This window comes from Erpetoichthys calabaricus, chromosome 1, assembly GCF_900747795.2.
Source record: "Erpetoichthys calabaricus chromosome 1, fErpCal1.3, whole genome shotgun sequence".
NCBI classification, from domain to species: Eukaryota; Metazoa; Chordata; class Cladistia; order Polypteriformes; family Polypteridae; genus Erpetoichthys; species Erpetoichthys calabaricus.
The window spans coordinates 167,800,668-167,816,082 of record NC_041394.2 but is presented as its reverse complement, the minus strand read 5'-3'; the positions used below and the strand labels follow the sequence as shown (position 1 = coordinate 167,816,082).

Sequence of the window (15,415 nt, the reverse complement as noted above, 5' to 3'; positions counted from 1 at the left end):
TATTTGGCTACTTGAAATTGTCCATATTTGAGCAATTTTAATATTTTTTTTAGTTTTTGTGATTGTGTAGTTTAGTGGTCTGGTCCAGTTTTGATTATTGGCTTGTGCTCAGTGCAGGTGTAAGAGGCTTCAAATCTTGGAGAAAAAAACAAATTTAGAAAGTAATTGTGTCAATTTTTCATTTTGAACATATTAAAACAAAATAATAATTCTAGTAAATAAAAAGATATTTTAGCCACTATTATTGCTTTTACTGTCTTGTCTGAAATCATTGACCTTGCTCAATCATGTCCTAAAATTTAAATCTCTTATTGCAGCACCTTGTAACTTCCCTACGTTGCCTCCACAAGGAAAGAATGAATATGATTTAATCACTGCACCAACACAGAGTTTTAATTCGGTGGATATCGATCACGATGATATTGCATTGGCAGCCACCCAGCCATATGATTTTGAGCTGAATCTATCAAGAGATGCGAGTATTGATGAAACACCAACCCAGGCTTATGACTTTAATCATAGAACATCTAGCACAACAAAGGCAAATTGTGTTCCTGCCAATTCTGAATGCCAGTCAGAAAACAAAAGTGCATTTAAACTGACAATGTTTAAGAATACTGACATACAGCCTGATAATGCTTTCATAAAATCTGGAGAGAATAGTAGCACTGGAATTACCGATATTGTTGAACCCTTGAATGCAGTGCACAAAGAGGATGAAAATTGCACTAGCTTGGACTCAGAAACACCTTCATTCCTTCTGGAGACACAAGGAAATAAACAAAAAAATGCACCAGTTACTGGCAAAGGTGATATTCAAGAAACTCTTTCTTCTCATTCTGAGTCTGAGATAAAAGCAAGTGAACCTGTTGCTGTTGCAGAATCTGATGAATATTTTACTCAGAATACAGTTCCTGTAAGTGTTTGGGAAAGAAACAAAACCTCAGAAAGCCATGTTAACAAATTCGTTGAGGAGGCGAACATCGATAATACTCCAGATATTGAACAGGATAATGTAAAGCAAAGAGGTTATTGCGCTATGCAGGCTGCTGCTGCTGCTGATGTGCTCCATACTAAGAATGAAGCTTGCACTGAGGAAGAAAAGAAAGATAATGATACTATACCTCTAGACTTTGTGGATGGACAATTACAGACATCAAACACAGAAAATAAGTGCAACAAAATAAGGGCTGATGATTCTGAAACATGTACATTGATAGGAGAAAAAAAGAATAACAATCATGAAGTTTATAAAGAAGACATTTCTTCTGTTGATAATGTAAATAGCAATGAAACACTGAAAGACATGGATGACCACGTGACAGAAAAAGCTGGGAAAAAGCAACACCTGGACACTGTTCTATCAACTTGGAATATATCGCATGATGTGAATCTTGTCGAATCAAAATGTTTTGAAAAAAATGATATTAATGTAACTTATAAGCAATTATCAGTCAATGGCAGTAGAATTGATTCAGGTACTTCATTCGCAGAAAAGGAAATAATATGCAGTAGTCATAATACTGAAATTCAGTTGACAGTCAAAAACTCAAAGGGCACTGTTACTGATTTACCTAGAGAGGTTCAGAGTCCAAAAATGGTGAAGAACATTAATGCAGAGAAGAAATGTTTAACTGAAAATTCCCTTAACCCTATTAGTAATACTGTTCAGAACACTGCAATAGGCTTGTGTCTAGAAGCCAAAAAAGATGGAACTATGGATTATGAATTTCAACCTCCTAATAAAGAAACAAACCCATGTGATGCGCAAGATAATAAAAAGATAAAAACTGCTCCAATCTTTCTGGAGACAACAGAACAGAGCATTAGCTTAAGGAAAAGTAACAGGTTGGCTTTAGCTTCACAAGGTCGAGAAGCTTCAGAAGCGCTAAATAAACCAAAATCCAACAGAAAAAGAACTACATCAGTTTCTAAAAATAATGATGGAAAGAATGGGGACAATAATATTGCACTGGATGAAAATGATGCTAAAGCTCAGAAAAAGAGGCGAACTATGAAGAAGCATGTAAGCCCAAAAACTGCTGAGGCAGTCTTGGAGGATTTAAAGGTACAATTACCATCAACAAAAAATAAAGGCACTGTAAAAGCAGAAAAGGCTGGAAAAAAAACACTTATGCCAAAGTCAAGTTCTATACTAATGGCAATGAATGAGGAGTCTGATAATGCAAAGATAAATCATGAAAGTCAAGACAAAGTCAGTATAGTTGAATCAGAAATAAACCAGCAGAAAACAATACCTGAGACTGAGGAACGTGGGAGAAGGCAGTGCCAGTCAAACTCTAACCTCCCAGCTAATCCTAAAGAAATTGTAAAGACCAATGAAACAGAGGCACCAAAACGAAGAAACAGGAGGCAAGGGAAATCTGTAATAGTTCAGTCCTTGGGAGATGAACATGTTGGAGAAGTATCAGGTAGGAAAAACGAACATGTTGCATTTGACAATGGCAATTTGGAGTCAATAAATAAAATTCCTTGTACAAAAAAATCAAAAGAACTAAAGAGAAAGGGAAAGAGACACGAAACATCTGTAACAGTGGAATCTGTTTTTCATGACCTAGCTGATGAGGAACTTCCAGAGAAAAGGAGTAGGAAAGAAGTACCTATTGTGTCCTGCAATAGACGGTCAAAGAGGAATGAAATGGAAGTTTGTAATGTTGAACAAAAAGAAGAGAAAGCGAATAGTAGGAAATTGCAAACATCAGTTGAAGAAACTGACAAGAAGCAAGATGAATATTTGGAAGATGTTACAGAAAATATGAAAAATCCTTCAGAAACGCAAGAAGTGCCCCAGTACCAAGTACGGCATACTCGGAGGAAGACCAGCTTAACATCTTCAGTGGTGGAAGATGACTTGCTACAAACGACAGAGTCATTTTCAAGAGTATGTGTAAGAGGGAAAAGAAGTATAAAGCAGATGAGATCTAAAGATGAGCAACAAAGAGTGGATGAGCAAGGTGGAAGATCTGAGATTATTGAAGATGGAGAGAAAGTCGAGGAGACGATTAAACAAATCTCCAGCACTACTACTCCTAAACAAAAAGGTTGTTTGCAGGGAACCAACAGGAGAACAAAGAAGGAGGTATTTTTTATTTTTTAATCCGGCATGCACAGGTCTTTAATTATCCTGCTCTCATATTTCTTGAATTTCCAGTTATTTTCCATATGCTTTAAAAAGAGTGCCGAAAGTTATTAATAGTAGGATAAAAAAAGAAGATGCATTCATATAAAGTAGAATGACTGTTGGAGGTTTCACCAAATTAACAATATTATTTCATGTTAGATAGATTTTATTTCCATATGCTAGATGGTATAAATTTACATCAGTTCAGATTTTTAGATGGTATAAATTTACATCAGTTCAGATTTTTCTCACGATTATAGTGCATTTTTGTTTGACCCAGGCATATGCTTTGTTTTAATTAATGGTGTATTTCAACTTTATTCAGTTTATTTTATTTTTATATAGTGCACTTTACAAAGGATGGGCTTTGAGCGCTGTAACCATTTCATTGATAAAATATGATTTAAAATTTTACAACTTATTGATTAAACAAAGAATATATAAAGATATAGATTCACTTAAACACATAGCACCTGTATAAAAAATGTGTAACATCAGGTTGCTTTCATTGAAAACCAAGAGAACACCAGTCTAAATGAGATGCAAAAAGCCATAAAAAGAATTATATCCATTTTAAAACAAAGTGTTCCTTAATATTAATTGCAATAGATTATACGCATATTACTTAAACATATATTCAAATTGTTTTCACAGAAATATTTTTTTTTTTTTGGCTTGACACCTGTTAAACTCCATGGCTAGTGATAGCTACATTCCTGAAAGTAACCGATGCAGTTTTATGGATAATATTTTATTTTTAAAGTTTTGGGGGAAAATGTATTTCCACCACACCAAAGGCTTATTCCCACTACACACAAAAAATTGGGTTATTTTTAGATAGGTTCTTATGTATATCCTGCTGGTAACAGGATGCAAATGTGCTGCTGCTTTCTCAGAATAGGCAAAAAGCGACACATGCTTAGCTGAAATCCAAAGGGCATCTATTAACAGACGTTGATTGTCTTAGAGCAGATAATGTTTTGAAATCCAAAAAACCTAGTGGCATAGTGAGTTAGCACTTGATTCTAGCTTTACCATAGTCTGCATGTGAAGATGGAGACCTGCATCATTATTTGAAATGATTTTCAGGGTAAAAGATTTACTTGCTTGTGCAAAGCTGCTAGCATTACATTTGTACTTTTTCCCATGAGAATGGGCAGAAAAATAAATTTAACATACTTGTAGCAGTGAAAGTATGAGTGATCCAGTACTGTTGCTCTGATAATTAATTGATTGAATTATGTTAAATGTTTTGAGCATTCACTCGTGAACAAGACCCTGAGATACTTGAACTCCTCCACTTGGGGCAGGATCTCGCTACCAACCCTGAGAGGGCACTCCACCCTTTTCTGGCTGAGGACCATGGTCTTGGATTTGGAGGTGCTGATTCCCATCCCAGCCGCTTCACACTCGGCTGCGAACTGATCTAGAGAGAGCTGAAGATCACGGCCTGATGAAGCAGACAGGACAACATCATCTGCAAAAAGCAGTGACCCAATCCTGAGTCCACCAAACCGGACCCCCTCAACGCCCTGGCTGCACCTAGAAATTCTGTCCATAAAAGTTATGAACAGAATCGGTGACAAAGGGCAGCCCTGGCGGAGTCCAACTCTCACTGGAAACAGGGTCGACTTACTGCCAGCAATGCGGACCAAGCTCTGGCACCAATCATACAGGGACCGAACAGCCCTTATCAGGGGGTCCGGTACCCCCCACAGGATTCCCCGAGGGACACGGTTGAATGCCTTTTCCAAGTCCACAAAACACATATAGACTGGTTGGGCAAACTCCCATGCACCCTCCAGGGCCCTGCTAAGGGTGTAGAGCTGGTCCACTGTTCCGCGACCAGGACGAAAACCACACTGTTCTTCCTGAATCTGAGGCTTGACTATCCGACGGACCCTCCTCTCCAGGACCCCTGAATAGACTTTTCCAGGGAGGCTGAGGAGTGTGATCCCTCTGTAGGTGGAACACACCCTCCGGTCCCCCTTCTTAAAGAGGGGGACCACCACCCCGGTCTGCCAATCCAGAGGCACTGTCCCTGATGTCCATGCGATGTTGCAGAGACGTGTCAACCAAGACAGCCCTACAACATCCAGAGCCTTGAGGAACTCTGGGCGTATCTCATCCACCCCCGGGGCCCTGCCACCAAGGAGTTTTTTGACCACCTCGGTGACCTCAGTCCCAGAGATGGGGGAGCCCACCTCTGAGTCCTCAGACTCTGCTTCCTCATTGGAAGGCATGTTAGTGGGATTGAGGAGGTCTTTGAAGTACTCCCCCCACCGACCCACAACGTCCCGAGTCGAGGTCAGCAGCACACCATCACCACCATATACAGTGTTGACACTGCACTGCTTCCCCCTCCTGAGACGCCGGACGGTGGACCAGAATCTCCTCGAAGCCGTCCGAAAGTCGTTCTCCATGGCCTCCCCAAACTCCTCCCACGCCTGAGTTTTTGCCTCAGCAACCACCAAAGCCGCATTCCGCTTGGCCTGCCGGTACCTATCAGGTGCCTCCAGAGTCCCACAGGACAAAAGGGTCCTGCAGGACTCCTTCTTCAGCTTGACGGCATCCCTCACCGCCGGTGTCCACCAACGGGTTCGGGGATTGCCGCCACGACAGGCACCAACCACCTTACGGCCACAGCTCCGGTCAGCTGCCTCAACAATAGAGGCACGGAACATGGCCCATTCGGACTCAATGTCCCCCACCTCCCTCGGGATGTGGTTCTGCCGGAGGTGGGAGTTGAAGCTACTTCTGACAGGGGGCTCTACCAGACGTTCCCAGCAGACCATCACAACACGTTTGAGCCTACCGGGTCTGACCGGCATCCTCCCCCACCATCGAAGCCAACTCACCACCAGGTGGTGATCAGTTGACAGCTCTGCCCCTCTCTTCACCCGAGTGTCCAAGACATATGGCTGCAAGTCCGATGACACAACCACAAAGTCGATCATCGAACTGAGGCCTAGGGTGTCCTGGTGCCAAGTGCACATATGAACACCCTATGCTTGAACATGGTGTTCGTTATGGACAATCCGTGACGAGCACAGAAGTCCAATAACAAAACACCGCTCGGGATCAGATCGGGGGGGCCATTCCTCCCAATCATGCCCTTCCAGGTCTCACTGTCATTGCCCACATGAGCATTGAAGTCTCCCAGCAGAACGAGGGAGTCCCAAGAAGGTATGCCCTCTAGCACCCCCTCCAGGGACTCCAAAAAGGGTGGGTACTCCGAACTGCTGTTCGGTGCATACGCACAAACAACAGTTAGGACCCGTCCCCCCACCCAAAGGTGGAAGGAGGCTGCCCTCTCGTCTACCGGGGTAAACCCCAATGAACAGGCTCCAAGTCGGGGGGCAATAAGTATACCCACACCCGCTCGCCGCCTCCCACCGGGGGCAACTCCAGAATGATAGAGAGTCCAGCCCCTCTCAAGGAGATTGGTTCCAGAGTCCAAGCTGTGCGTCGAGGTGAGTCCGACTATATCTAGCCGGAACCTCTCAACCTCGCGCACTAGCTCAGGCTTCTTCCCCTTCAGAGAGGTGACATTCCACGTCCCAAGAGCCAGCTTCTGTAGCCGAGGATCGGACCGCCAAGGTCCCCGCCTTCAGCCACCACCCAACTCACACAGCACCCGACCTCCTTTGCCCCTCTCATAAGTGGTGAGCCCATGGGAAGGGGGACCCACGTTGCCTCTTCGGGCTGTGCCCGGCCGAGCCCCATGGGTGCAGGCCCGGCTACCAGGCGCTCGCCATCGAGCCCCATTTCCAGGCCTGGCTCCAGAGGGGGGCCCCGGTGACCCGCGTCCGGGCAAGGGAAAACACGTGAGAAAAAGAGTGAGGGAAGAAAGGAGCGTGAGATCGACAGGCGGATCGGTGCGGCATCCGCAGTAATGCGGGCTCTGCATCGGTCTGTCGTGGTGAAAAAGAAGCTGAGCCGCAAGGCGAAGCTCTCAATTTACCAGTCGATCTATGTTCCTACCCTCACCTATGGTCATGAGCTATGGGTAGTGACCGAAAGAACGAAATCGCGAATACAAGCGGCTGAAATGAGTTTCCTCCGCAGGGTGTCTGGGCTTTCCCTTAAAGATAGGGTGAGAAGCTCAGTCATCCGGGAGGGGCTCAGAGTAGAGCCGCTGCTCCTCCGCATCGAGAGGAGTCAGATGAGGTCGCTCGGGCATCTGATCAGGATGCCTCCCTGGTGAGGTGTTCCGGGCACGTCTAACCGGGAGGAGGCCCCGGGGAAGACCCAGGACACGCTGGAGGGACTATGTCTCCCGGCTGGCCTGGGAACGCCTCGGGATTCTCCCGGAAGAGCTGGAAGAAGTGGCCGGGGAGAGGGAAGTCTGGGCATCTCTGCTCAAGCTGCTGCCCCCACGACCCGATCTCGGATAAGCGGAAGAGGATGGATGGATGGATGTTTTGAGCATTGCATTGTATACAGTGCAAAACAAATTACAATTATCAAGTACACTGAGTATGTAATAGCAAAGTCTTTATTCCTATGAGATGAGAATAGTTTGCAATTACCACATAAATCATTCCTAAATGTACATATGCTCTATATTGAAATGCATTCATAAGGAAACAGATGTTCATGTAATGTAGCCTCAGGAGCTTGGTAATATCTTGAATACCACTGCAATCATAAGTCTGCCATAAAAACACTTTAAAAAAATTTTGTATGATTACAAATTAATATCTTCTCTTTTCAAAATATGGAGTAGAGAACTATGAGTCCATTCTTTTACATACATTACTTGCCATTCTCAGTCTTGGGTGCAGCTTCTCCCCTGGTTTGACACAGACAATTTTGGCTACTTTGCTGAAAGTGCAGTCTTGTAAGCCTAATCACATTGCTGATAGCTTCTTCTATCACTTTCAGCACCTGGTTCTGCTACCAATAATAATGACCCATTCCCAGGGGCATTGAGTAACAACAAAGGATGTGCTCATGGGATGCTTTTCTTAGGTAGAAAAGGCATGCTTATATGCTACTCTAAACTAATACCCTTTATGCACTTTGGGCTTAATGTTTAGCTTTTAAAATACTGTTCTGTAAATAATGAAAAACTGCACCAACCAACTGATATGAGATATTGCTAGGTTACAGTAGTTGTTCTAGTTAGTAAAAAATATTGTGTGTAAACATCCACACCACTATGAAAACACAATAGCTTTAATAGTTTAACTTGCTTACAGAACCTTTAGCAGCAATAGTCACAACTTAGGGCTTTCTATAATTTGATAATAAATCATTTTTTGATTTAGTTTATTTTTGAGTGTTTACAAATTACTAATTCTGTAATGCATGTACACAAAGATACAGATTTATATAAACACACAGCAAAACAAAACATTGTCATAGGTAGTCCATGGTGTCGGGCAAATTTTAAAGGAATAATTGTGCCCCCAAAAGTACAGTTTTGCTCCACAGTTAATGGAGGTGTGCTGGCTTACACATGCAGTGGTGGGTGGATCAGTCATGTACCTCAATGGTGCTGCGGAGGAAGTGACCTGCACCTAATTAGGCAGGTGATATAAGAGGAGCCTGCACGGCAGACAAGGGTGAGTGAATGAAAGAAAGAAAAGATGAAGGAAAGACAAAGGTTAAAAAAAGTAAAATTGAAAGGAAATGAGAGGCAGGAACGAGAGAATCATGCTGATATAAATGAAGGCAGGTAGTTGGTAGTGAGGCTCATGGCTGCAGGAGCCTGAGGCTGAGAAGAGATGCTCCGGCTGAGAGATTGTTGAGAGTAGGAGTGACCCAATGTGTCTGTCTCCCATAGGGAAAATGCGGTGGGAGATGTATTTGGCTCGGTGAGGAACCCCAGAATTGCCAAGGCCCTAGCTATGGAGACCCAAGCCAGAAGTTCTGGGTTAACTGCGCCTGTAGGTTGGGCGTCTCCTTAGTTGCCTGATCCCATGTGGGATAAGCTGAGGAAATTCAGCATTGAGAATCTCTCTGATTTGTTTTAACCTTGTTTTTATAGGATATATTTATTATATAACTCTGTAACCTCCACATGGACATGTACAGTTTTTGTGGATTATTTATTTATTTATGGAAGGAGCACTGCACTATTTATTTGAACAGTTTTTTTTTTTTTTGTTGTTTTCATAAAAGCACTTGAGAACTGCTAAACCTACTCTTTGCTATATGAGCGTCTTCATTTTCCCAGCTCATTCTTGTTTACGTTATCAATGGTGGCAGTTTCAGGAGGCTCCCGAAGGCAAACAAGAGCTGGAACCAACCCGTATTGTCACAAAAAATTCCAAATTGATTAACATAAATGGAACCTAAAAATATGTGCCCATTAACATTATTGTTGAACTGTGACAGTTGGCAACAGAGGAGACAATAGAAAAACTCCATTCAGTAACATTATTGGAGAAAATAACAGGCAAAATCAAAAGGCAAAGCCAGTCACAGCCTTAGACCTAGGCCAACTGGTTGCCCACACCTTACTGGGAATTCCACAGTATGTCTGTATTGGGCTGTCTTATATAGTGACAGAATACTTCCATCCTTTTAATCCAGTGCTCCCAGTATCTCATATGTAGTCTCCATTTTGAAGAACAGCTTGGCAGTGGCCCAGTAACACAAAGTTCCACAACAGGAAGATCGGAATAGAAATAGAAAAGGATTATTAACAGTTTATAGTTTCTTATATTACTTAGTAATGCTTTGTAATTACTGTATTACTTATTTTTGTGCACAAATTACTAACAAACAAATGATGCATTATACACAGTTAATCAGCAGCTATAGTCCAGGTATGCTAGACTAAAGTAGTTAGTCTTCAGTCTGGATTTAAAAACTGATACTTAAGGGGCATCTCTTACGCAGAAACATGAGTCCAAAGCTTTTGGTCCAGTAATTGAAAAGCCCAACTCCCAACTATTATTTTATTAATTCTTGGAATGTTAAGTAGGCGTAAATATTGAAATTTTAATGCATGCTCTGGTTTGTAAGTAATGATAATTTCAGGTAAGTGAACAGGACACTGGCTTTTTAAGACATATGTCAAAAATGAGAATTTTTAAATCAGCCCTAAGCTTAACTGGGAGCAATTGTGAGGACTTGAGAACTAGAGTTATGTGTTATACCTTATAGGTCTCGTAATGGTTCTTGCAGCAGCATTTTCAATTAATTTAAAGTGTTATAAAGATTTTAATAGCCTGTGAATAATGTATAGTCAATTCTACTAGAAATAAATGCATGAATTAATTCTTAGTATCCTGCATATAAGAAAACATCTTAATTTTCTAACATTTTTAAGATGGAAAATGATGTTTTAGACAGCGTTACAATGTGTGTTTTAAAAGATGATTGTGTCAAAGATGATGTCTAAGTTGCATGCTAATTCAGTTAAACTAATGGTGATTGCAGACATTAAAAGGGAAAGAATGTTGTTCCTGTCGGCATCATTTCCCCTAGTAAGTAACATTTTTGTTATTTTTTATAGGTAGGGCCTGCTCCCAGCCAGCCTGAGAGTCCAATGTAATGTTCCCTCCTATATAATAAAATGGAATCGTCAGTGGTGTCAAATGCTGTGCTTAAATCTAATATATTTTCTATGGAATTTCCTTTATCAGAGAAAAATAGATTGTTGTTTGTAACACGGGTTAGTATCATTTCTAAGGAATGGGCAAACTGTAAGTGCATGTGGTAGTCTGCCAGGCTATGTGCTTTGCAAACTCGGTAGCCCAGCTTTATGTACAGTATGGGGTGTAGTGTTACCTGAAACTTTATACTGCAACGTTTATTTGTAAAGTTTTGCTTTGCACAAATGCATAGCACTCTTCTACCACAATACAAACATAGTCTACGTCTTGGAAGAAAATATTTTAGCAATTGGATGATTTTAAAAGAATTATATCATGTTGATGTGTAGTCTTTTTCCAATTTACATGAAAATAGTTTATTAAAAATGAACTAAAGTTACTACATCAATATTGTATTCTCAGATCTTCTTTTCAGACCAGATTTAAACCCTACCAATTCGTTTCTGTGTCAAAAATATCAGTTCGACATTGTCCTTTACAGAGTTTTTTAGTTGACCACAGCCAGTGCTCTGTGTGTAGAGCTACATTAAATTTTGTCACGGTTGGACTATTAAGATAATCCTCATTTTAGTAAAGCTAAGATTTAGGCCTGAAAAAAAATCTCCACACTCAAGTGTTTGGACTAATGGTGTGGAGCATTTTCACATCCTTCAGTAAACCTGTTAGTTGCCCAGAGTACATATTGGTTAATGGTGAGAGTCATATTTATTTATTTTTTTTAAGATTCCTCTCTTGTGATTGGCAAGGCAAGGTCTGATTGCAATGGAGTATATATAGCACTCTGATTGTAAAATGTTAATGTCCATTTCCTAAGGCCAAACACTGATGGAACATTCAAGCTGTAGCAAGCCCTGTCAGTTGAAAAGAGTTACCTGCCATATAAGTGTACATTTTAGTTTAAAAGTTCTACATTTCATGAAATAAGCATCATTTGTTACATATTGCAAGTTTACTACTAAATAGTCTTTTACTTTGCTTTTTCACCTTTTCAATTCTATAATTATTTTTTCCTGAAAACAAAGGACCTCTTTTATATGTGGTTTCTGAATGCTCTGTGCATACAGCATGCTATTCTGACATTGTAATGCTGTCCAATTTCTCCAATCATCGCTGCTTTGCGAGAAATCATCTGTATTTAATCTGCTAAAAATATTTCCAGTATTTCATTTATTTTGTGTTTATTTTTTCATATTTCTACTTGTAACTGGTATTGAAGCAGAACTGGAATTGTTCTCTCCTCTCCTCTGTGTGTTTTTTTTTTATTTCAACCATAACAAAGCATATGTACATTTTTTTTCTTTATTTGTATCGCGGTAAATGACAAGAGGATATGATTAACTTTTGCTACTGCAATTGCTTTACTTCTAATGCTGCTGTTTCTCTTGCTTACTTTGTAGACTTGCTGCACAGTTTCACTGTATTGCTCACAAGTTTGTGTTTGCTTGCAAACCCTTTAACCAAAAGCAGAGAATGGAGGGAGAGTATGATATTCTTGTGATTAAGTGACGTACATGATAAAGAGTTGCACTACAAATATTTTTGCATGTCTTCCTTGCACATTAATGAACTGTTGCTTTATATTTAGACCTTCGTACATCATTCTGGCACCCATGTAACCAGCATCTCCTCGAAAATCAACATTTAGGGTTAATAGAGCCTCACCTGCATTGCCACGTAGTAGGAAAAAATTATATGCGTAGCACACACCAAAAACCCAGTACAAGTTGCTACATCAAATGTCATTTTTTGCTATGCTTACCCGCAACCAGCATGAAAGTGTCAAATACAATATAAACCAGGATTTAGATGGAGTTACAGCAGTCTGTTGTGCCATAAGCAGCATTCTTTTAACACCAAAGATCGTACATAAAGAATTCGGTCTTTTGTTTTTATCAAATTGTGTTTGATTAAGTAAATATTGCTTTGTGAGTTTGTAGTTTTGTTGCCCAGAATTTAAAACTGGTAGTCCCAGGCATCTGGACTATTGATTTCCCCCCCCCCCCAAGATTTTTGTACTGTGACCAGTGCGGAAGTAAGACTGGTATTTCTAAAATAAATTGTTATGTGTAAGGTGAGATTGAAGCTGTGTGGCAACTATGTTTTTAAGTATTTTAGAGAGAAATGGTAAATTTGAGATGTCTGTAATTGCTAGGCATATGTGGGTCTAGCTCTGATATATTTTTTTTTTTATATATCTGTAACAGCCTGATGACTGACAATTTTATTGCATCAGTTACTGCACCATTCAGTAAAGAACTATTGATATTGTTAAAAATGAGTGCTGCAAGAATATCAATTGAGCTTTTCACTTGTTTTGCTGGATATGGGTCTCAGGGACAGGTAGTCAACACAGCTCAGCTTTATTTTCATTAGAATGAATGTTTATCAAACAACATTTTAATCTGCAAACATATTTTTAAAGTGGTATTGTACTTTTTTGTTTTAATTTGAATTAAGTTACAAATATAGGTGAAGAATGTGATTTTAACTCTTGGTATAATTATGCTTGTTATTCTCTGGTTGGCAGCTGATTTACATATTGCTATAGGACTAAATTCATAACAGGGCCCACAACAGTGGTTTCTGAGTCCATCCATCCATCCATTATCCAACCCGCTATATCCTAACTACAGTGTCACGGGGGTCTGCTGGAGCCAATCCCAGCCAACATAAGACGCAAGGCAGGGAACAAATCCCGGGCAGGGCGCCAGCCCACCTCAGGACACACACACACACCCCAAGCACACACTAGGGACAATTTAGGATCGCCAATGCACCAAACCTTCATGTCTTTGGACTGTGGGAGGAAACCGGAGCACCCGGAGGAAACCCACGCAGACACTAGGAGAACATGCAAACTCCATGCAGGGAGGACCTGGGATACGAACCCAGGTCTCCTAACTGCGAGGCAGCAGTGCTACCACAAGTCCTCACAGGTGGTGCAGTGGTAGTGCTGCTGCTTTGCAGTAAGGAGACTGTGGAAGATTGTGGGTTCACTTCCTGGGTTCCTCCCTGTGTGGATAGCGCTTTGAGTACTGAGAAAAGCACTATATAAATGTAATGAATTATTATTATTACCACTGTGCCATTGTGCCGCCCGGTTTCTGAGTCGAAGCTACAAAATAATAACAGTCACGATAACCTACAGCCTGCTATTTAAGATCACAGTGATGCAGTCTGGATGGTGCTGTGATTAGTCTGCCAGGCAATTTTGCTGCCATATTTTAGGATATAATAAAAGATCTTGTCGGATGAAGATGAAAAATCCAGGCCTTGCCGCACAATTATTTACAAATGCTATGGTTTTATTTGTTCTCCAGGATTGTAACCATATAGTGATTCCATGTATATAATCTTAGTAAGGGTCCAGAGACAATTAACAACATGTTCTTTTAGTTCATCTTTAATACCTCAGATTGCCGACATTTCATCATCAGCCAGGGAGTTAGTTTTAGCGTTTTTGTTGGATACCTTCACTCTTTTTGAGGCGTTTTATTAGCGTGAATAACTGCATGATTATGAGTGTTTGGAATTGCATTAAAACATTTGAACAATCTAAACAAAAGCAGGCCATTCAGATCAACAAAGCTTGCCACTTTTAGCCACTTAATTCTTCCAAAATAACATGAGTTCTAGTTTTGATGGCCCCTAATGCATTAACTTGCATTCTATATCATTAATTATACATCTCAAAATTATGTCATTTGTGTTCAGGTTCATTCATGTAATTTTTCCTTCAAGATGTTTCCTGCTGATGAAAGCAATGTAGATGCATTATAAAAAAAAGAAAAAAAAGTGTTACATCTTGCAGAACCTGTTCAAAATAGACTACCTTCTGCCAGGGTTCTTCTCAGCTTATCTGGCTTCTCATCCTTTAGATTTTTTATTTTTCCGTTCTTGGTATATTCTTTAGCTATTTCAAAGAGTATCAGTAATTTATCCCATGCTGTGACATTCTTTTGATTATATCACAAAGCTAATAAAATTAACTTCCAAAAATTAATTCATCACTACTCTACCAATAGTCATACACATCTGCATGTTTAAATATAATTGATTCAGAACGAGGTGCATTTTTGTGATCATTTTTTTCCTCATGCTTATATGAAGTATTAATGTAAATTTGGTAATTATTAATTTAAAGAACACCAGGTGTCACCCACCAAACACTACGTTGTCCCCACTTATAGTATAGTCTGTGCCACGATTTCCCAAATCTTCTTGAAGAAGAGTTTTTCAAGCTAAAGGTGTTAAGTGAAGTATGAGAAAGGAAAGCTCTTGTTATTTCTTCACACAGAAAAGCACAGACTCCTAGATTAAATTTAATAGTATGGCAGATAGTATGACTTTAGGGAATTTCAAAACTTAGGTGGGTAGGATTGGTGAGCTTTGTTGGGCTGAATCACCTTTTCTTTTAAACATTTTTCTTATGTTCTAATGTTGTCAGGGTAATGCCTTCTTAATCTAAGGAGGAGAGAGTTCAAGGTCTGATAGAGGACCAGAAAGAGAATACAGGAGGGTAAAGTAAATTATAATGGAAAGTTTCTGAGGCACTGCTGACACTACAATTTGTGGTGAATTCTATAACAGCACTCACAAAGTTACCTGGTAATGCTGGTAATTTGTATTTTTAGAACATAATATTCCTGAAAAAAGCATTTCAGCAAAGTGATTGTCCTCAGGATGGTAGTGTCATTAGACT

The 15,415-nt window shown here is 40.4% G+C and overlaps 1 protein-coding gene across 1 annotated transcript in view; it reads left to right on the top strand.

The window, feature by feature from the left end:
* mdc1 (mediator of DNA damage checkpoint 1) overlaps positions 1-15,415 on the top strand; it is a 138,613-nt gene that overhangs the window by 87,175 nt on the left and 36,023 nt on the right. Inside the window, exon 8 of the mRNA XM_028808334.2 lies at positions 318-3,100. Within this exon, the coding sequence (XP_028664167.1) occupies positions 318-3,100 (2,783 nt within the window). The remainder of the gene's footprint in view (positions 1-317; positions 3,101-15,415) is intronic.